Source organism: Carlito syrichta, unplaced genomic scaffold (assembly GCF_000164805.1).
Source record: "Carlito syrichta isolate Samal-C Ts95f unplaced genomic scaffold, Tarsius_syrichta-2.0.1 Scaffold95881, whole genome shotgun sequence".
Classification (NCBI taxonomy): Eukaryota; Metazoa; Chordata; class Mammalia; order Primates; family Tarsiidae; genus Carlito; species Carlito syrichta.
Genome location: NW_007039977.1, coordinates 216,315 through 239,981, shown reverse-complemented (window position 1 = coordinate 239,981; position 23,667 = coordinate 216,315). Strand labels below are relative to the sequence as shown.

At 42.5% G+C, this 23,667-nt stretch overlaps 1 protein-coding gene across 1 annotated transcript in view; it reads right to left on the bottom strand.

Moving 5' to 3' along the window:
* Window positions 1–23,667, bottom strand: part of IQCK (IQ motif containing K) — a 134,057-nt gene that overhangs the window by 106,979 nt on the left and 3,411 nt on the right. The window contains exons 2-4 of the mRNA XM_021714492.1: window positions 15,832–15,896; window positions 13,382–13,511; window positions 12,470–12,567 (exon numbers count right to left, since the gene is read on the bottom strand). Of these exons, the coding sequence (XP_021570167.1) occupies window positions 12,470–12,567; window positions 13,382–13,511; window positions 15,832–15,896 (293 nt within the window). The remainder of the gene's footprint in view (window positions 1–12,469; window positions 12,568–13,381; window positions 13,512–15,831; window positions 15,897–23,667) is intronic.

Below are 23,667 nucleotides of genomic sequence, written 5' to 3'. Positions count from 1 at the left end.
CTGTGCCAGCCACTGAGCTGGGCGCTTTATCTCATCAAATTCTCATAAACTCCCCTATCTGAAGCAATAAATATTATTATTTCCATCTTACAGATAAAGAAATGGAGGCTTAGAAAGATTAAGGTTACATGGTCACAATGCTAGCAAGGGCTAAGGTCACACATCTAGAAGGAGGTAGAAATGGGTCCTAGACTCAAGTGAAAATGGCTCCAAATTCTATACTTAATTATTAAACTTCCCTTACACTGAACTAGCTCCCACATAACAATAATGACTTAACAATTAAGCTTCCCTTATACTGTAGTGCCTCCCACTTACCAGCTATGATTACAAAAATCTGTACAGTTCTAGAACTTCAAAACATGGGTAGGCAAATTTTGCTTAAAGTGTAAGAGAGTAAGTACACAATTTAGACTTGTGTCACAGATATCCAACTCTGCCATTGTAGTGCAAATGCTGTCTCAGACAAAATGTAGAGGAATGGGTGTAGCTGTTTTCTAATACAATTTCGTTTATAAACACAGGAAGCTGACTCCATGGGAGTAGGCTGTAGCCTCAGTTTTAGAACATTGTTAATAACTGATAGATGATCTTTTATGTGGAAGCATGGAAAAATCCATAGTACTTGCTTTCTGACATACAAGTTTCTTTCTTTTCTTTTTTTTTAGAGATAGGGTCTCCCTCTGTCACCCAGGCTGGAATCCAGTGGTACAATCATAGCTCACTACAGCCCTGAACTCCTGGGCTTAAGGGATCCTCTTGCCTTGGCCTCCCAAGTAGCTAGGACTACAGACATGTGCCACCATACCCAGCTAATTTTTAAAATTTTTTGTAGAGATAAGATCTCACTATGTTGGCCAGGCTGATCTTGAACTCCTGGCCTCAAATGATCCTCCCACTTCAGCCTCCCAAAGTGCTGCTCCTGGCTGACATAGAAGTTTGATTTTTAAGGAAGTTCTATTCCACCTCTCTTCTCTATTTCCTGGTTAACCTTTTATAATTCTAAGGAGTCAACAGTGGAAACATCTTTTGGATCTGGGACTAATTTATGACTTGGGTTTTCCTGTTCCTAAAAAGTAGCAGGGGAAATGCAGTTCTCTAAACAATCAAGAGGGTCAATGATTTACTTTATGGTCCAAAAAAAAAATCTCATTTTCATTCTTGTTTTAAAATAGTTTCCTTCTTTAGACATAAATCCTCAAAAGACGTCTGGGATGCTTGCAGAGATGGGGTTTTTAATTTTTAAAATTTTTTTATTTTTTCTGTTGCAAGCTGTGATCCTAGCAGCTCCTCAATGCTCAGAGGTGTCTTTATATTACATTCTCGGCTCACCATTATTTCTAAGAGCTAGGTTTTGATTTTTACTAATGTGTATCACATTTTATATATTTATTTATTTTTGAGTCAAAGTCTCACTCCGTCTTCCCAGCTACCTTCTGTGTTCCCAGCAGAGCCTATGGAAACTTCTGGAAAACCTATCATGCACAGGCCACAGGATAAACCATCACCACCAAAAATGCCCTCCCACCACCTCTCAGCCCTGCCCTCATCATGGCCCATGGGTAGAATGGTCGGATAAGACACAGGACACCCAGTCATAAGTGTGAATTTCAGATAGCCCACAAGTTATGTTTTGATGTTATGTCCCACATATTGCATCTTACTTTTTTTTCTTTTTCTTTTTCTTTTTTTGAGTTAGGGTCTCACACTGTCACCCAGGCTGGAGTATAGTGGCACGATCACAGCTCACTGCAGCTTCAACCTCCTGGGCTCAGGTGATCCTCCTGCCTCAGCTTCCTGAGTAGCTGGACTACAGGCATGTGCTACCATGCCTGGCTAATTTTTTTTATTTTTTGTAGAAACAGGGGTCTTGTTACATTGCCCCAGCTGGTCTGGAACTCCTGGGCTCAAATAATTCTCTCACCTCATACTCCCAAAGTGCTGGGCTTACAGGTGTGAGTCACTGTGCCTGGCCTAGATATCGTATTTTTAAGGTACTGGTATTTTCAGAATGACAAGGAGAGTCTATTCTTGGCCATCTCTAATATCTAGAACGTAGTAAAAGGGATGTCACCCTTCATCCATTCATGCAACAACTGGTCAACCTGAAGGGTTATATGAAATAACATTCCTTTTATACGTAAAGGCGACAGTATGTCAGTTTGAAGCCTAAGGTTCAAGAGACCTTGAGGGTGTTCACTAAAATCCTAGTAACTCTGCCTGGCTGCCATATGAACAACCAAGGGTTAATCTGATAGAGGATGAGTGACCAAGTGGAACAGAGAGGATCTACTCCAGCTGAAGCCATCCTAGACCATGCAGCACCCAGCCTACCTGGTAGCAGACCACAGACACATGTACCCACTCAAGGTCAGAAGAACCTCCCAGCAGAATCCAACCCAAATTGTTGACTTGCAGAATCGTGAGCCAAATACATGGTTGTGATTTTAAGCCATTAACTTTTGAGGTAGTTTGTTACATAGCAAAAAGTAACTGATGCAGTGTATCATAACTGAAATGCGATTTATGGCTAAATGAAAATGTCCCCAATTTGGCAGTTAGTCAAGACTGCTGCCACAGTCATCTAGCATAAAGCCATGCCTCTGAAAGCAAAAGGACAATGCTTCAGACCAGAGAAGGAAAATCCTGCCATAAAGCCACTGCCCTTTTTTGGTAAAAAACAAAAAAACAAAAAAACAAAAAAACAAACCCATGGGGTCACCCTCAGGCCAGTTTGTTGAGTTTCTTTTTAAAGGCTTGTCCTTTGAGGATGACTTTGATTTGTAGAAACAAACGCAACTCCTAGCCAAGTTTAGGAAATGATCAATGCTCTTTTGTTCAAAAGAAAAAAAAAAAGGAGCATGACTATAAAGTTATAATATTTTCTCACATAGTCTACAAACTAGATTGGACAGCAATTCCAAGAGTCACAATGGGAGATATTTTCAGCACCCACAGCCTTCTCACTATGAGACACGCTAAAAATGAAAGTCAGGCTCTGGAGCCAGACTCCTGGGTTCAAACCCCAGCTCTTCTGTTAAGTAGCCATATGAACTTGGGTATCTCTCTGGGTCTCAGTTTCCTCAATCACACCTGTAATCCCAGCACTTGGAGAGGCTGAGATGGGAATTTTATTTGAGCCCACGAGCTGGGGACCAGCCAGGGCGGCATAGCAAGACCTAGTTTCAAAAAAAAAAATTAGCTGGCTGTGGTGGCACACAATTGGAGGATGCAGAGGAAGAATTCCTTGATCCCAGGAGTTCAAGACCAGCCTAGGGAACATAGTAAGACCCTGTCTCTACAAAAAATTAGCTGAGCCTAGTGACATATGCCCATAGTCCCAGCTACTCAGGAAGCCAAGGTTGGAGGATTGCTTGGGCATAAGAGTTTGAGACTAGCCTAGGCAACATAGTGAGACCCTGTCTCTACCAAAAAAAATAAAAAAAAATTAGCTAGGCATAATGCCCATAGTCCCAGCTACTTGGGAGGCTAAGACTGGAGGATCACTTGAACCCAGGAGTTTGAGGCTGTGGTGAGCTGTGATTGTGACACTGCACTCCAGCCTGGGTGACAGTGAGACCTTGACTCAAAAAAAAAAAAAGAAGAAAAAAAAGAAAAAGAAAATTATTTGAGCCTAGAACCTAACTCGATTTAACATATGAATGCAAGATCTTTTTGCATGGTTTTAACATACATTGATGTTTTTTTTCCAGGAAAGCAACTGCCATGTATGTGAAGAGATAATTGTACCTTGTTTTATTCAGAACCTCAGAGTTTTTCACCATTTTGGAAAGTCCTGTCGCCAACGGGAACACCACTTACATATCTGAGTGACATACATGACACATGACTGAGTTTATCTCTTGCTGCCCTCTTGCATGCATGGTGATTCCATATATAGGGGCAAGCAAGTGACCATTTCATGGTATCTTCCAGTGTAGTTTTAACTGATCATTTAAAAAATGAAATACATGTTTTCCATTTATTTCTCCATTATATTATATAGTCCACTATAATATAAATGACCACTGGGCCCTACAGGGTTGAGTCTCTGCTCTAATTATTTCCCACTGCTCTTAAACTAGAACCCACATTCTAGACTGGCCTACATGATGTGGCCCACAAGGCCCTGCGTGATATGGATGCTGTTGGGCTGACCCTGTCAAACTCACCTCCCATCGCTTCTGCTCTGCCCCAGCCATACTGTCCTTTTTGTACCTGAACTATGTCACCAAAGTTGGCAGTACTGGGTCATTAAATAATTTTTTTTTAAGTCACAGTCTCACTCTGTCACCCAGGCTGGAGTACAGTGGCACAGATCACAGGTTCACGGCAGCCTTGCCCTCCTGGGCTCAGGCAATCCTTCTGCCTTAGCCTCCCAAACAGCTAGGACTACAGGCATGTGCTATCATACTTGAATAATTTTTTTTTTTTTTTGTAGAGATGAGGTCTTGCTATATTGCCCAGGTTGGTTCTGACCCATTGAGTAAATTTTAAAAGAGTTGTACTGGAGCATTTCAATGCCAGAGTGCCACATTAAAGAGAGAATGAATGGCAAAAAGAGGGAGATGAGATGATTTACTCAGTGTGTCAATGAAAAGGAAGGAAAGAGAAAATAACCCAGACAGGGCATCAGGGTCAAATACACAGACTGGACCATGCTATTTATCTATAACCTATTTTTCCTGATTATCAAAGTAACTCAAGCTTATTTTAAAAATTTAAAATATTTTAAAATTTAAAATATTGCCAAAATACTGGAATATAATATAGGAGAACAAAGAGCCCCCAAATTCAATGTTTCCCTAGCTTACACGTGACTCTTCATTGATAGGCTAATGCATTTAGATACTATTACCTCCATTCAGTTACCTGTGGCTTGGTCTACAGATGCTGCATAAATCAGTATACATACAGGAAATGTCTGCACAATTTCTATTGTTGGCCCACAGATGTACTTCCACCAGCTATTTGTACAAAGCAATCATTTTCCATTCTTTATCTTTTACAGGATATATTTGTTGAACATGATATAAAACACTGCTGACACCAGCTAACTTCACAGCAAAACTGGAAGGCCCACTGACTTGATTTGTACATTGTCACTTTAATGGCATACAGATGCCACTTAAATCTTTTCTATAACCTTTTTACACACGGTTGAAAACATTTATCTGAGAAAGGGTTAAATAAGTCTCTTTCACTTGCTAAATTCATATCATGAAGTGCACGGGGGCTTGATCTAATTCTCAGACTGAGATAATTCATGAAAATCACATACTTAAGGTTTATTCTCCCAATTGTAAGTCTCCTCAAAAACTGAGGAATAAAGAAATACCTGCTTGCTGGTGATGACAGTAAATTAGCTTAGCAAATAAACTAATGTTCTGTGCCTAGTCATCAGAATGGATAGATGAGAGATAGATAGATAGACAAGTGACATTTTATTCTGAGCATTTAAGAGTTAACTATCTAAGGTATAACAAACTCTTTGGTTAGAAAGTTTATTACAATCATAATATTTAAAATGATATATAAAATAATTGAATAGTTAGTGAATCAAAAAAATTGGGGAGGTGGCGGGGGAAGGGTGATGAGAAAATTCTTAAATTCTTAATGAGTACAATACACAGAGTTCAGGTGATGGATACACTAAAAGTCAACACTTCACCACTATGCAATGTATGCTTGTCACAAAATTGCACTTCTACCCCTTACATTTATATATATTAAAAAAGTCAAAATAATTAAGCTTACATAGCTTGTGGTGACAGACCTGGGTTAGAAATAGGGTCGGACTGATTCTGGAGGTTGGGTTCTGAACCACTAAACTATATGCCAGATGCTGCTTAATTCGTGTGTGTAGACACATCTACACCTATACACACCCACACACTCACACACACCACACATCACACACCAGGTGTGTGTGTCACCAGTTAAGTCTATGGCATAAGAATCAGATGTCACCTCTTGCTGTCTTATGCTCTGTTCCCTCTGGTCTTCTTTGAAATTTCATGACATTCCCAGGACAACCTAACTAAAGGGCTCGCTAGCTTCCCACTCCTCTTCTCCACAGCCTCTAGACTGATCTCATACCAGAATCTGGCCTCTGCATCTGGCAAGCTGTAAGACGGACCAGCAGTGTGGTATAGTGGTGAAACGCTTAGAATCAGGACTGGACTGCTTGGCTTGACTCTTGGCTCTGCCACTTATTAGCTGTGTACTTGAGCTTCCTGGTTAACCTTGGGGCTGCACAGCCTTGATCTGCCAAGTGGGTGATTGGTAGTACCCAACTCCAAGGACTGTTGGAAGAATTAAATGAGTTCTAGAGGTAAAGTGCTTAGAACAAAGTCTGCACAAAGTCAGGGCTGTGAAAATACTAGCAACCACTTTTCTTGAATTCTAGCTTCTTGCTCAACCCTCTGACACTCTGTTGTCTATAAGACCTCTTCAGTTTTGGGGATTTGCTCCCTGCTCAGCCCTAGCTCCAGGAGTCCCCAAAGACCTTGGGTGGCCTCCCCATAGTCTCTCTCCCTCCAGAGGCTGTAGATCCAGTCACTGTAGATACAGCTAATGGGTTACCTCTTGCATATAATAGCTTTGGAAAACTGACTAAAAGGTCACCGACCTCTACTGAGTGCTCCCATAACTTAACTGACTATCTTAAAAGTAGGCCCTGACTTTTGGGAAACCATACATGTTTGTTTATCCAGTAAATACTTATCAAGTCCCCACTATCTTCCAGGCATTGTGGCTACATCACAGGAAAAAAGAAGAAAGAAAATAACGAAAGCAAGTAAAAATAACTAGGAGTCAGCATTTAAGAGCAAAATATAAATCAGCAATTATTCTTCAGCAACTTAATATAAAGACTATTTCAAGATATAATTTGAATGGCCCCAATAAACAATGAATGATGCTGCCATGTAAGAGCCATTTGGATGCAAGTTCGGTTGTGGGTGACAGATAAGAATGCTCCAGTTATGTAATTCTGGTTGGAAGCCAGTTATCATTCAGTTGAAGCATCTATTCCCAATGACAGGATGTGAGAAACAGCTGAATCAAGAAAAATGCAAATCTGTTGTGCAGATCTGGGTAACTGGAGTTCCACTTGGGTCTGACAAATGTTGAGATGGCAATAATGTAGTTGTTTAAGCCTTTAAAAATAACCCACAAAAGACTATGTGACTGGGAAGAAATAGAGGGAATCAGACTTAATTAAGAAATCCTAAGTCAGGAAACGAAAAAAGTGAATAGTAATTTACCCACCTTGCATATTTGTAGCATTCAAAATACTGAGCTTCCCAGCAAAGCCCTCAAGGAAGCCAGGGAGGAAGTGAACATCAGTAACTACTTCCCCACCTCCTCCCAGTGACAGTGGCAGTTCTGTCATTCCTTTAGCAGTTGAGGAAACTGAGGTTTATGAATTCCTTAGGGTCACACTACAAGAAAGTGGTCAAACAGGACTTGGAACTCCAGTGGAACTGACTGCCTTTCAAGCTTATCCATCTTTGCAAGTGGACAATTTTAAGAACTCACATTTTCTACATTCCTTGATCATTCATTATAAAATTTAAGCTTTAACACTCTATCCAAGCTCCTGCAGCCTTTGATATTTAGACTGTTTTCATTTAGTCTCAAAAGCAGCTCATCTGTGGGATGTCAAAGATGAAGTATGAGATGGCACAGGGATGCCTCATTAATCTCTAATACAAATAGAAATTTCTCTGGTTCTTTAAGAGCGTTGTATGACTGCCTAGAGGCTGTAAACTGTTTCTAGCCCCCTTGTTACAAAATTATTTATGGGTAAATATTAGACATGCATCCTTCAATGTAAAATATTAATTACTGCCCTTTCAGTTGATTTTTGTGCCCTCTGAAAGGTTATAAATTAGAAGAATAATGGCTGAATACATTAGAATAAAGATTGCACAATGGAATATAGCTGCCTCAAGGTCTAGAGATAAATTCCCAGACAGATCTAGCCATTTCTCCTTATTCATTCCTATTTCAGAGTGGAAAAAAAAACAGACACAAGGCAGAGAAAAACAACAACGACCTTAGTTCATCTTTATCCTTCACCTACAAAGGCTTAATGACAAAGGCTGTGGTTTTCTGGAGGACAGGGACATGTCTCATCCTCTCTGTGTTCCTGGGGTCTGGCCCCATGATCAGCACATAATAGCGCTGAACGAATGTTTGCTGAACAGACCTAAACTTGAGTGACTTAACCTGCTTGCAATATTCTTTACATGTATGCAAAGAAAGATCCATTCAATTGTTCTCATTTCATTGTTTAATCATTATCTCCCATCCTTTGTTCACTCTAATAAAAGGCACAGCACACTGAACATACTTTGGTCAACAGCAAGGTAAGAAAAGTGATACAATCGCTGAAATGTGTCTTGTGAGATGGTGTGGTCTGTCTCACTTAGCAGCAGAAACAGAAGCCAGAGACAAAGCCATCTGCCTGTGGCAGGGCCAAGCTGGTTCTGCTCCCTGACCAGCTCTTCAGCCCCAACCCCATTCCCATTTCACTCGACCACACCCGGCACCTGTTTGACACCACATAGAAGAGGGGAAGGTCAGTTATGAAGAGTGGACAAGAATTAAGTCAGGGGAAAGCAAATGAGCAAATGAAAAATAGGGAAGAATTAGAAGCAATTTTAATTTTATAATCTAAGGCAAGTAGCAATCTGTTCTCCAGAAAATAGCTATGAATTAAAAAAAAATCAGTATCTCTGATAGCTATTTAGAGAACAGCCTGGGAGGGAGGAAATCCCAGGCTCCAGGCTGGTTGTGTATCACTTACTACAGGGGTGATGTGTATCACTTGCTACCTGGGTGACCTAAGAGATGTGTATCACTTACTACCTGGGTGACCTTGAGCAATGCTCAACTTCCCAAGTCCCAGGGCCCTCCTCTATAAAAGAGGGTTGATGATAAAGAGGATCTGGTTCAGAGGGTTGTGGTGAGGGTGAAATGAGGTGAAGCGTGGAAAGCATTTTGAGCAGTGCTGACACAGTGGGCAGCTAACAGGTGAGATCGCTTCTCTGACTGTGGATACCTTTTTTCTTTTTAAGTGGGGGTCTTACTCTGCCACCCAGGCTGGAGTGGCATAGATCACAGCTCACTGTAGCCTCAACCTCTGGGTTCAAGCAATTCTTCTGCCTCAGCTTCTTGAGTAGCTACAGGCTTGCTCTACCATGCCCAGCTAATTTTTTTATTTTTTGTAGAGACGAGGTCTTGCTATGTTGCCCAGGCTGGTCTTGAACCCTTGTGCTCAAGCAATCTTCCTGCCTCAGCCTCACAAAGTGCTGGGATTACAGGTGTAAGCCACCGTGCCTGGCCCAATACAATTTTTGATGAGGATCATAGCAGTAGTCAAACCACAGTGAGAGGAGAGAGATTGCCTGGATTTGATCATCAGTATCTGAAAAGCGGATATTTATTTTCCTAGGCTTTTCTGTTTATAGCCCCCTTTTGCAGAATGCCCTCTCATGTCGATGAAAATAGGGGATGTGATCACTGTTGTCCTTCCTGGCTCAAACAGGACAGCCAGGTCTGTAGTAGCAAGTCAGGACAAAGAGGCAGATTGAGGTTTCCTAGATCGAACTCTCCAGGCCTGTATGTCAGAACTAAGCATCGCTGACAGAGCAATATGAAGAAAGTCTTTTAACTGGATCTTTGTTGAAGTGAGAGACGTGAAGCTCCCAGGCCCACTCCCACTCCCAAGGGCTAGAGATGATGGTTGAACTGTAACTCAAGGGAGGATGAGTGAGCTGAATGCTGGTCTTTGGCCTTGCTGAGGGGGCTATGCAAGCTGAGAGGCAAGCTGATTTCTTCAGGATTCAGAAGCGTCTGCAGAGGTTGTGAGGGAGGAGGTGCCTGGAGAGAACACAAATTCTTCTAGAAAGGATTAATGAAGCATTGCTTGATAAGTGCAAATAAAACCCTTTTCCCCACCTCCCCATGAAATGACGTGAAATTGTTGTAGAATTGGATGGTTTTTCTGGGAGCTGAGACCAAGTCCTGAATCAAGCCTCCAGGTGACCAAGGAATAAAAGTGAGGCCAGTCAAGTAACAGGTGTAACTCACCTTACCTGAATAGCACCTGTGCGATAGTAACATTATCAATAAATAGTAAGTTAACATTTATCGAGTTTTCCCTATGTTCCAAGGACTGGCCTAAGCATTCACAAAGGCTACCTCATTTTATCTGCATTAAAAATCCCATGAGCAGGTGCTATGATCAGCCTCATTTTACACATAAAGAAATGATGAGGTCCCAGAAAGAGGAAATGACTTGTCCAAGGCTGTGCAGCCAGCTGGGACAGAGATGGATTCAAAATCAGGTAACCTTGATGCCAGTCTTGCTCTTAGCTATTGTGCTGTAACCAAGGACCAGTTTACTAATTATTTGCTTAATTCATCTTTGTGGGGAGGTCAGGCTGTGCCTTTCACCACCTACTGCTCTCCTTTACTGAATAAACTCATGAAATAGATGGATGTCTTCTTCCTTCACCCCTCACCTGTCCAATAGAATAGCCTTCCTAGATAGGAGGAAGCTGGGTTTTGGTCAAGGTCACAGTAAAAGCGAAGCTCCCTTATGGCCAACCATGCAATCATTTATTCAACATTTATTGAGGGTCAACAATACATTCACCATGCTCCAGGCATTGGGTAGAGTATACTAGGTCCTGAATATATGAGGCATCTGTCCTTAAGGAACTTTAAATACAGGGGAAGATAGACATGTATAAAATTAAGTCTATGTGGGCTAAGAATGTTTTAATTAAGGATGTCTTAATTTACCATAAAATGAGGAACAGATGAACTACTCTGAAATCTGAGAGCTGGGATCAATTACTTTTAGTTTGAGCCCAGCAGGGAACTAGAAGCCTGAAAGAGAAGTCATGGAGCTGAGCTTGGATAAACAAGGAGAACTTAAATATGCAGAGAAGAGGAGCTCGAGGATTTTTGTCTAAAAAAAGAAGGAACAGATGCACAGAGGCTGTGAAGTGGGGGGCTGGTCCAAGGAACTCCTAGTGGTTCTGCTCAGCCGAAGGGTACCATCGGGGAAAGAGAGCAGAGGGAGATGAGACCAGAAGGAAGGAAGGAAGCAGGGTCTTAAAAGTCAGGCCAAGGGCTACTGGCTTCCTTATGTAAATCCACAGTTATCAAGTGGTGTACCATGGCCAGAGGTGTGTCCCGAATCCCTCATTCATAAGAGTGCTACCCAAATTCTGACTGATGTCTCATAATCCATTTTTGCCTCAAGTAAAGACACAATTGCTATGGCGAAGACTGTCAAAGGAATGTTATATGGAGTCAATCATCTGGCAGGCTGTTAGGGGGAGGTATAATATGGCATGATCAAGAGACAGGAGGGACATTATAAGGTCAAGCCATCACTAAAGAAAAATGGAGTATTTGCTAGAAAATGTGAAAACTTTGTCTCCTCAGTCTATAAAAGTACCATCAGGGTATATGCAGTTCCTCTCTGACAGAAACCCGGTGCTGAAGGGCAGCTACTTGGTGACACCAATAACTGGGAATGCTTTTATAGATCCCATGATGTATCAAATCAACCGGGGTTTGCACTGTAATGACTGCCAAATTTTTATTTTTTTAGCATCAATTTGAATCATTTAATCTGGATTTGAGCCCTAGCTCTGACATTGACCCTGGATCACATTTTAAACCTCTCTGTCCCTCTGTTTTCTCTTCTGCAGAAGGCAGACAGTAGTAAGATAAGGAAGCCCACAGGGTTGTTGAGAGGACTAACTGAAATAACAGGTGGTAAGGCACTCAGAGAGCCTGGCACAAAGCAAGTGCTTGGTCAAAAATGAAATGCTATTTGACTCTTTGTGTAGGTCATCCAAAATTCTAGAATCCAAGACTGTGTGGGGGACACATGCACCCAAAGTGTCTTGTGAACTGTAGAAAAGAGGGAACCTCTAGGGCCTGCACCCATTGATTCAGATAACTGGTGGCAGCGTGATAATGACTGCCATTTATTAAGCACTTATTGCATGCCAGGCTTCTTCGGAAGCAAGGTACATGCAAGATAGTTGGTGTGAAGTAGAGCAGGGAAAGGCCAGAGAAGGAAAATCAACCCAAGCCAGATAACAGGTAAGGAGAGTTCTAATTAGTACAGGTTGTAAACAGAACTGGAAGACCCAAGAAACCTGGCAGATGCCAAACTGTACAGGAGAAGGGCAGGCGGGGAGGCCAAGCATGGCGGAAAACATCTCTGGAGCCCAAGTGACCAGACAGATGGCAGCGCATGTATGTGCACAACTACATGGCATGGCTGGAGTTGGGTATGTGACCTAAAATGCAGTTTTCCCTCCCGAAGGAACCATTTTAAGAACAACTTGATGATACTGAGATAATGAGCTATCATCTGATGAAAATGAATTATTGAGAATTTAAAAATAAAGAACCCTGCCAAAAAACTGACCTCAAAACATTTTTCTTTCTTTGCTTGGTGAAGCAGGCTAGCCATTCCGGGAAGCAAGACTGGAAAGATGAAAGTTTCCAAATATTCTTTGGGGGAACCTAAAACAAATAGAAAAAGTCCCACTGCAAATCCCAAATGGCCCAAGTTAATCTGGGAGAAATATTTACTTCTGAGCTAGAAAAAGGTACTGTCCATTCAATAACATGCCCTTAAATGTTACATGAATATTTTGCTCCAGGCTGCTGAGTTGGGCTGTATAACTAAAGAAACTTAAAATGTTCCTCTGAGCCTCTGCAGTTTGGTGGGGATGCAGACAGGGTCCTACACAAGGCCAGGTCCACCAACTCCTTACAGCCCCCAGGCAGGAACAGCAAGGAGGCCAGTGTGGTTGGAGGGACAAAAGCAAGGAGAGTGTGGTAGGACTTGAGGCCAGGGAGGAACTGGGGGCAGAAATAAAACAAACAGGGTCTGGGGGCTACAGTAATGCAGGTTGGCCAAGGCACAACACATGCTAGCGGGGACACAGAACAAACCAGTAGGAAAGGACCTGGCACCAGGGAGGCCCAAAGAACTGGGCATCAGATCTGCAGCCCAGGCCTCGGGCTTCCACACACAAGGCGGGGCAGCATGGTATTTTCTCCTACTTTTTACATTTGTTCACCCCTTTCTTTCCTCCCTTTGTATTTCATGTAGAATCAAGGTATGCTTGTTGGTACTTATCTTTATTACATTTTAACCTTAAAGATAAATAAGTAAATAAATGCTACTTCTCTTAAAATTTTAAACAAGATCACATTTTTCTTATTTATGTGGTTTCCCTGAGGTCTAACTGTCCACCCCATCCCCACCCTGTGGTTTTACAATATTACAGACCTCAAACAATAAAGGATGAAATGTCACTTCCTTACTCACATGTTTTTGGATCGACTGTTTCCGGTTTATCTTGAGGACAGGGTGTCTGTGAGATCATGGTGAAATGGGAAACTGGAAAACAGTGCTCTGTATTGAAGCCTTGGGAAAGCATTTCCCCCAATGGTGAAACCTGGCGGCAGATGGGGGAGGTAGTCAACTCAGAGAAAGTTGACATCGTTGTATTTTTCTTTTACAAACTTACAAAGGAATAAAATTTGGTATCAGACTTTAGACTCAAAGGGGTACACTGAACTCAAATCTTTGTCTCCCTCCCCTCCTGAGACACCTATAAATAGCAATCAAGGAATAAACCCCTAATAGATAAAAGGAGGCATATCAGTAGATGAGGGATTTGCAAAGATATCCAAAAGGAACAGGGATGAGGCCTGGAAACAAATGAAACAAACATCCTGGTAGGGAGTAGAACTACTTTGGGTATCATGCTGGTGGTGAGAAAAAAAGAAATCGATTTGGAGACTCCCTGCCCAATCCCAAAGTACTGACTCTCAGCCTGCTTGTTGTGAAGTCTTCCGGTGGGCATTTATTCTTCACGAGTTTCCGGTGTTTTCCTATTCATAGAAGAGAATCATCCAGAAAAGAAACTCACATTACAGCAGTGGAGGAAGACCACACCCGTAGAGACGGTTAATTTTAGGAGTCGACTGGATTAAAGGATACCTATGTAGCCCGTAAAACATTATTCCTGGATGTATCTGGGAGGGTTTTCTGGAGGAGACTAGTGCAGGAGTCAGTGAACTGAGTGGGAAAGCTCCGCCCTCAGTGTGGGCAGGTAGCTTCCAATTGGCTGAGGGCCTGGAAGGAACAAAAGGTAGAGGAAGGGCGACCCTCCCCCCGCCCCCACTTGGAGTAGCACCCCTTCACCCAGGCTGCGGTGCCGTGGCACGCATGCTCACGGCCACCTCGGCGTCGACCTGATCCCTCCGCCTCAGTCTTCCGAGTAGCCGGAACTATAGGAGCGCGCTCCCGCGCCTGGCTATTTTTTATTTTATTGTAGAGACAAGGTCTCACCAAGTTGCCCGGGCTGGTCTCAAACCCGCGGGCTCAGGCAATCCACTCGCCTCGGCCTCCCCAAGTGCTGGGATTACAGGCTGAGCCACCGAGCCTTGTCGAATTCTTGTTCTTTCTTATGGAGTGGGGATACTGTCTTCTTCTGTCCTGGGCCTCAGAACTCCTGGTTCTCTGGTTTTTGGACTCCAGGACTTGCAACAGTAGCCTTCGGAGCGCTGAGGCTTTTGGTCTTGGACTGATAGTTTCCCTGGTTCTGAGGCTTTCGGATTTGGACTGAACCATTCCACTGGTTTCCCTGCTTCTCCAAGTTGCAGATGGCCTATTGTAGGACTTCTCAACCTCCAAACTTGTGTGAGCCAATTTCCCTAATACATCTCCTCTCATCTCCCTCTCCATATATCCTATTGGTTCTGTCTCTATGGAGAACCTAATATATCCGCTATATAGAAAAATCCATTCAGTCCCCCATTTTAAATTTTGAATAAACAAAGTTCTCTGCACAGATCAAGAAAATCAATAGTATAAGAGACAAAGAGCTATAAATAGAGCCAGGCATGATGGCTTATGCATATAATCCCAGAATTTTGAGAGGCCAAGGTAGGAGGATCACTTGAGGCCAGGAGTTTGAGACCAGCCTGGACAACATAGTGGGACCCTATCTATACCAAAAAAAATCTATAAAAAGAACAACTGACCCTAGAAGTACAATAACTCAGAGAAAAGAACTGTAATTAGTATCTGCAGAGAAATTTGAGAAAGAATGGCATCCATAAAATAAGAACAAGATGCTATGAAAAAGGCACAATCACAGAACAAGAAAGAGTTTTCAGACATAAGAATGGCTATCAGAGGTAGCTGCAGTAATGGAAGTTACTAAACGTCTAGAGACTTAGGATTTGGTTCCACACCTGTGACCCTCTTCAAGTCCCTTCATCTCTCAGAGTTTTCTTAAACTTTTAAACTTCATTAAGTCCCCACTTAAATTCCAAGGAGGACTTCTTGAGGGCCTTCCTGGCTACCCCATCCTTGGCCCTCTCTCCCTTAGCACAGCACAGTCTTCATCTTGTCCACCCTGGCACGTAGAGAGAAACCTGCTATATCTCCAACTGTCCCTGATGTGGACATGGTACTGGATCCATTGTAAAGGTCTTTCTCATCCAGAATCTCATTTGAGCCCCAAAGAGGCTCTGTGAATTAGTCAAGGATTATATGCCCCATTTAATAGCTGCAGAAACTAAGGCTCAAAGAGGTTAGGTAATGCCAAAGTTATACTGTTAGTAGTGGAGTTAGCATGGGTCCCAGGATTGTAGTTCTAGCTCCACTGTCTCCCTGCCCCCATCCCTAACTCATGACACTGTCTGATGTTCACTGGCCATCAGTGCTATTCTCAGTATTTAGGCTGAGGCCTGGGAAATACTCACAGTAATCACAGCTTCTTGTTTGACTTGGTATCCTTCTGGAAATGGAGGCTGCTCAGCTTCATACTCTAAAGAGGAAAAAAATTCTCAATCCCATACTTCATTGCAGTTTGTGATTTATTTTCCTTTCCTCCAAATAAAACATTGTTTAATTTTATTTTGGTGGATAGTATACAGAAGTGAAAAACAACTGGCCATTACAGGTTAATATTTAATGCAAACCACCTTATTTAATAAACTAGGTTAAAGATAGTTGGTTTCCTACATGGAAGAGTCAAGGTTTTCTATAAGAGTCTGAGACTCTTTTCCTCAGAGGGTACATGTTCAGCTTCTGCCCAAATGTCAAAACAAGGAATAAAGGGAGGAGGAAAACATGGAGGGTGGTTAAGGAAGATAGCAACAGCATACACAGAGGAGAAACTCATGCAGAGGACAGGCCACACAAGTTCTCCAGGGTAACAATGACTATGACTAACACAGGGACAGAAATGCTCATGGACTATATTAAGTTACATCCCTAAAGGAAAGATTTGTAAAAAGATTTCTGGAAAGGTCAATGTTTTCAAGGCAATTGCATAGTCATTTGTAGTCATGAGGAAAAATAAATTTCTGGGCAAGACTATTGACGGAATATAGTTGAACTAGATACAAGCTTTATTCCATTACCTAGTTATTTGTCAGGTAGTACAGCATTTCTCAATGTCTCTCTTTTTTTTTTTTAAAACTCTTAAGTATTAGTCTGGGAACATACAAATCAGGCTGTAGGTTGTAAGCAATTTTAATTCCCATTACCAGCTGTATTAGCTTCATATTGTTGTATAACAAACTGCCACACTTTTAGTGATTTAAAGCAACACAAATTTATTGTCTCGCAATTCCCTTGAATCAAGAGTCCAGGAATGGAGCAGGGTCTCATCAGGCTGAATTCAAGTCATTATGGATGTGATCTTATTTGAGGGTTGAGGTCCTTTTCCAAGCTTACTGGTTGTTGGCAGAACTTAGTTTCTTCTGGTTATAGGTCTGAAGTCCGGGCTCTTTTGTTGGTGTCAGCTGGGGGCTGTCCTCAGGTCCTCAGTGCTACTTCAAGGTCAGCAGGACAGTTTCTTCTGCTTATATCTCTCCGAGTTCCTTTGAGGACTCCCCTGATTGGGTCAGGTCCACCTATGATAATCTCCCTAATTTAAGGTTAACTGATTCAAAACTTAACACCTGAAAAATCTTCTCATGGCTACACTGAGACTAGTGTTTGAATAACTGAGAGGCATATGCACCAGGTGTTAAGAATCTTGGGGACCATCTTAGATTTCTGCCTACCATAACACCTGTAGACCCACTATGTCTTTTCTTCTCAGGCAAGCATGCATGTAAATTTACCTTCTTCCTCCCATTGCCTTGAGAACACTATTTGTTACACAAATGTGAACAATGTTTATTTGGGTTTAAAATATAAACATTTATACTTTTAATTACAAAAGCAAGACACAAGTATTGAAAAAAATTTCAGCTGGGTGTGGTGGCTCACACCTGTAATCCCAGCACTTTGGGAGGCAGAAGTGAAAGAACTGCCTGAGCCCAGGGGTTCGAGACCAACCTGGGCAACTTGATGAGATCTCATCTCTACAATAAATTTTTAAAAAATAGCTGGGTGTGGTGGCATGCGCCTGTGATTCCAGCTACTTGGAAGGAAAACTGAGGCAGAAGGATCACCTGAGCCCAGCAGATCAAGGCTGCGGTGGCCATGAGTGTACCACTGCACTCCAGCCTGGGCAACACAGTGAGACTCTAACCAAAAAAAAAAAAAAACACAGAAAAGAAAGAAAATTTCAGATAACAGACACTTCCAGGCATAGTGGTTCACCCCTGGAATCCAACCCTTTGGGAGGCTGAGGCAGGAGGATCACTTGAGTCCAGGAGTTTGAGTACAGTCCACTGTAGCCTTGAACTCCTGGGTTCAAGGATCCTCTTGCTCAACCTGCAGAGTAGCTGGGATTACAGGTGTGTGCCACCATGCCCAGCTACTCTGGAGGCTGAGCAGGAGGATCACTTGAGTCCAGGAGTTCAAGGCTACAGTGACTTATGACTGTGCCACTGCACTCCAACATGGGCATCAGAGCAAGACCATGTCTCTAAAAATAGTAATTATTTAATAATTTAAAACATAATACAGAGAGGTATTTATATAGAGAGTGAAAATCACACCTAACCCCATGCAACCCTATAACCTTTGGTAGATTTATCATAGATTCAAACAAAATTTTCCAATGTATTTACTAATACATGTATATAATACACAAGTACATTTGTTTACTTTAAATATCCAAAAGTATGCTGCATTGTCCAAGAATAGAATCTCATAATAGTGTTTTCTTTATAACTCATGTTAGTTTTCCTCCATTTGAAATTTGTAAAAACTAATGACTATATTTTCTCATAGACCGTATATTTTGTGAGTGAAGTATCCGGGTCTGTTTGCGTTCATCATTATCCCCAAAGAGTAGTGGCTGAATGATGAATAGATGAATGAGTGAATGGGTGAAAAAAACAAACAGCACAGCAAGTTGCTCTGGGCTCCTTATTCATTCATTCATATTTACTGAGAGCTCATTACATGCCAGAAGCCATTCTAGGTGTTGAATGATGGACTTCTTTCAATGCTGATCCATATATGATGTGCCACATTTATTGAACTAGTGTACACTTAGTGGGCATTTGGGTTGCTTCCAATGTTTCATTACTTCAAACAAGGTTACAATGAGCATCTTTAAACATATATCATTGATCCAAATACAAGTAATTTTGTAGGATTATTCCGAGATGCGACATTTTTCTGCCATATATATATATATAAAATTTGGGCCAAGAAAACCTGGAAATATGTTTTAGAGGACCAGCCCCTTGTAGTACAGGCTCCCTCCACGGGGCAAGTGTTCTAGGATCCCATCTGCATCAGTGTACCACCTAGCATTGTTGTGAGAGGCTGCGTTTAGCTTCAGTGAATTTTTTTTTTTTGGAAATATTTTCAATGTGTTTGCCCATTTCATGATGGGTGATTTACAAGCATACCTGCCCACACTGCACTGAGTGTTCAGCAGGTTTTTTTTGTGTGTGTGTCTTTTTTGTTTGTTTTGAGTTGGTGTCTCACTCCGTTGCCCAGGCTGGAGTGCAGTGGCATGCTCACAGCCACCCAGCATTGACCTGCTGGGTTCTGCTGATCCCTCCGCCTCACCCTTCCAAGTAGCAGAAACTACAGATGCGCACCACCATGCCCAGCTAATTTTTTTTTTTTTTTTGACATATTGTAGAGATGAGGTCTTACCAAGTTGCCCAGGTTGGCCTCAAATCCCTGGGCTCAGGCAGTCCTCTCACCTCAGCCTTCCAAAGTGGTGGGATTAAGCTTGAGGCACCACATCTGGCCTGTTCAGCAGTTTTTGACCCAAATGACATGACCCCCTTGTGCCCCACCCTCCCTAATCAATCAATCTTGCTCCAAGTAACTTTGTTTCCCCAGATGAAAAAAGTCCTCAAAGGGAAATGTTTTGTTCATGTGGAATTGGTGAAAGAAAAAAATGGCAGAAGCACTAAAAGGCATCAAAATTGACAAGTTCAAGGTGTACTGCATCAAAGGGAGAGTACTTTGAAGGTGACTGAAGTTTAAACATGTAAGAATATATAATTTTTAAGTAAATTCCAGGTTTTTTTGAGTTCCCCATTGTTGAAAGGATTATGTAGAAGTATGAGAAAATACATCAGCTTTATGACAATGTGATTTGTTACTTAAAGCCTATGTAATGTTTAAGAGAATTTGGCATAGTTGAGAATCTGTCAATTTCACCTTGTGATTTCAGTTTGAAATATGTAATTGATTATACACTGGTACTGTTACATTGACAATTGAAAGATAATTTGATTAAATTTGTAAAAAGTTTTGAACTCTTTGAAACAATTGGTTTACCATAGTTTGATCCCATTTCTACAGTTGCATCAGTGTATAGAAAAATTTGTCTGCTCTGTTCTGCATTAGAAGTTCTTAAGAAAATTAAATGTATTGGCTAGGTACAGTGGCTCATGCCTGTAATTCCAGCACTCTGTTTTGGAAGGCCAACGTGGGAGGATTGCTTGAAGAAGCCAGGAGTTTGAGGCCATCCTGCACAACATAGTGAGACTGTCTTTACCAGAAAAATATATTTTTTTTTTAGTTGGAGTCTCACTCTGTTGCTCAGACTGGAGTGCAGTGGCCGCTCCCGGCCACCACAGCCTCGAGCCGCTGGGCTCCGGTGATCCTTCCAAGTAGCTGGAACTACAGGCGCGCACTACCACACCTGGCTAATTTTTGATGTATTGTAGAGATGAGGTCTCGCCAAGTTGCCCTGGCGGGTCTCAAACCCGCGGGCTCAGGCAATTCACTCACCTCAGCCTCCCAAGGCGCGGGATTACAGGCTGAGCCACCGAGCCCGGCACCAAAAAATTTTTAAAACATTAGGCGGGTGTGCTGGCACTCACCTGTAGTCCCAGCTACTCAAGAGACTAAGGTGGAAAAACAAATCTCTTGAGCCCAGGAGTTCAAGGTTATAGTGACCTATGATTGCGCCAGAGCACTCCATCCTGGGTGACAGAGTGAGGCCCTGACTTAAGACAAAAAACAAAAACAAGCAAAATACATTTATACATGCTTATAGTCTTTCAATAACTGAAGCTTACAAATGGAAATAACTGATTCAGGGAATTTAATGTTATATGTATGTCAAATGAACAATCTAAGAACAAGTGAAACTGGCTAGTCATCTTATTCAACAAAGGTAACAACATTCTGCAAGAGGCAGAACAGAAAGATCCTGGAAACTTGCTGGCAGAGTGGATCCCTTGTACCAAAATTGGACCCTCTCCCCTTTACATTTCTGGGATGTGAGGATAAGTAAATGTCTTTATCACTTAGCCATGATGAGTTGGGCTTTCTGCTATTTGCAGCTGAACATGTTCCTAATGGAAACAATTAAAATGCAGCATTTACCCACTGTGGCCTATCGGAAGGGGATGGACCAGGAAGGTGACCCTGGAAGTGAACCTGATGAACATTTGATCAGCATACACTATGGTGGGGGGTTGTACAAGGTTGCTGGAGAGCCAGATGAATAGGGTGGAGGAGCTTATGTTCTGGTGAGGGGGCAAATAGGAAGCTAAGGGTTATGAGACGTCAAAGTGCTTCCAGAGACGGCTGCACCCGGAGTTCTAGGAGCAGTGAAGGGGCTTTGAAGTTGGCCCGAGGAATTAAGGAAGGCTTTTCAGGAGAGGAGTCACTAAGGCTGAGTCTTGAGAGATAAAGAAGGAAGAATGCTCCAGCAAGTGGCAAAGCTTGAGCAAAGGCATGGAGCAGAGGAACAGTAAGGGGCATTATAGGAAGAATTATGAGAGGCTCCAAAGTACACATATGAGGGGGACCCAAGAAGAGCCGGAATTATTTTTTGGAGGGTGGGCCCCTTGTAGCACTGGCTTCCTTCACTAGGGAAGTGTTCTAGGAACCCATTGGCATCAGAGTACCAGCTAGTGTTTTTGTGAGAGGCTGCATTAGGCTTCCGAGATTTTGTTTTTGGAGATTCTTTCAACCTGTTTGCCCATTTCATGACGGGTGATTTCCAAGAGCATCTGTCCACACTGTGTTGAGTGTTCAGCATGACTCCTGTGCCCCACCCTCCCTATTCACCAGATCTCACCCCGAGTGACTTTTTTTTTGTTTTCACAGATGAAAAAAGTCCTTAAAGGGAAATGTTTTGCCGATGTGGAAGAGCTGAAATGAAAAAAGGCAGACATACTAAAAGGCATCCACATCGACAAGTTCAAAAACTGTTTTGAGCAGTGGAAAAAGCATCCCAACAGGTGTACTGCATCAAACGGAGAGGTCTTAGAAGATGACTGAAGTTTAAACATGTAAGAACAAATACACAGTTTTTAATAAATAAATTCTGGGTTCTTTGGGGTCCCCCTCTTGTAAAGGACAGTAATACTGTGCCTTGTACCTTGCCCGAAGTGCCTGTTTAAGATGCAGAGCTCAAGGAGTTGCCCCCAAGGAGTCTGAGTCATCAGGTCAAGGAAGATAAGCCAAGGAATCTGCATTTTAACAAATATCCAGGGAATTTTGAGGTAGGTGCTTCCAGTTCATGCTTTGAATCATGCTGGTAATTCACTTAAATGTTTGGACTTGAGCACCAAACAGTCCGAGTTTGAACCTGGTTCTGTCACTTATCTGGGGCAAGTTTCCTAACCTCTCTAAGTCTCAATTTCCTTATCTGTACAACAGGCAAAATCCACGCTGAATTGATGCGAGGCTTAAATGAGAAGTAGTACACCTAGCACAGTGTATGACATATAAAGAGTTCAATCAAGGTTTGCCATTAGGATGATTTGGGCCAGTGGTACATGAAGAACCAAGAAAAATACACAGGGATCCACACCATTAAGAAATTTATATGTTAAGCTAAGGAGTTTACCATGAAAGCTAAGAAAATCAGCCAGGTACAGTGGCTCATGCTTGTAACCCCAGCATACTGGGAGACTGAGGCAAGAGAATTCCTTGAGCCAGTGAGTTTGGGACCAGCCTGGGCAACATAGCAAGACTGCATCTCTACAAAAATTTAAAAATTAGCCAGGTGTGGTGGCACATGCCTGTAGTCCCAGCTACTCAGAAGGCTGAGGTGGAGGGATCAGTTAAGTCATTCCAGCCCAGGAAGTCAAGGCTGCAGTGAGCTGTGACTGTGCCACTGCACTCCAGCCTGGGTGACACAGTGAGAGTCTGACTCCATCAATCAACGAATGATATGAATGTCACTGTAGGTCAAAGCGTGATGATTAGATTTGAATTTTAGAGAGGTCCCTGTGATAAAGTGTGGAATATGGTCTGGAAGGAGTCCTGCCCCAATTAAGCCACAGCAGCAATCTGAGGGCTTGAGCTAAGGCAAGAGATGTGAGGACTGGCAGAAATGGAGATGGGGCAGGGTGGTGCCTATGGGAGGTGTTAAGTAGGTTGTACCTGCAAGGATTTGCAAACGAGCGTGGCAATCATACACAGTGAAGGGAAAGTGCGTGAAATGAGTCCTCAGGCTCTGGACTGGGCAGCTGAGTGAGCCATGGTGACACTGAGGTGGAGAGTAAGTTGCTGGTTTCTAGAATAGTGCCTTGAGTCAAGCCTGGTTCAGCAGTTAAAATACCCAGCACTGCCAGACACATGCTGAGTGTATAAGAATGTCTTTGGAAAAATGAGAAAGAAGCTAACCTGCACTGGGTGGATTAGGGCAGTGTGTTATTTCCAGAAGCGTGGCTGAGAGGGGATGAGAGACTGATAGGAGCTAGAAGAGGATAAGTGGTCAAGGTAGGGGTTTCTCCTGAGATGACAGACCAGAGGGAATTTGGAGAAAAAAGCCAGTAGAGAAGTTAAAGATGCAGGCCAGGAGGTAACAGACAGGATTCTAGGATAGCAGGAGGATGGTACCAAAGTACAGATGAAGGGCTGAACAGTGAGTAACAGAGTAAAGAAATAACTTCTTCCATGTGTACCAATGCAAAGATGTTTGAAAGTACAAAGAAGTTGGAAGATTCACTTCCCTCTTTTCTGTCAGCATTTCCTATGGTAAGTAGTAACACCGAATTTTTTTTTTTGAGTTGGAGTCTCACTCTGTCACCAAGGCTGGAGTGCAGTGGCACGCTCACAGCTACCACAGCATCGACCTGCTGGGCTCTCAAGATCCTTCCGCCTCAGCCTTCCAAGTAGACGAAACTACAGGTCCACACTATCACGCCCAGCTAATTTTTTATTTATTGTAGAGATGAGGTCTCACCAAGTTGCCTGGG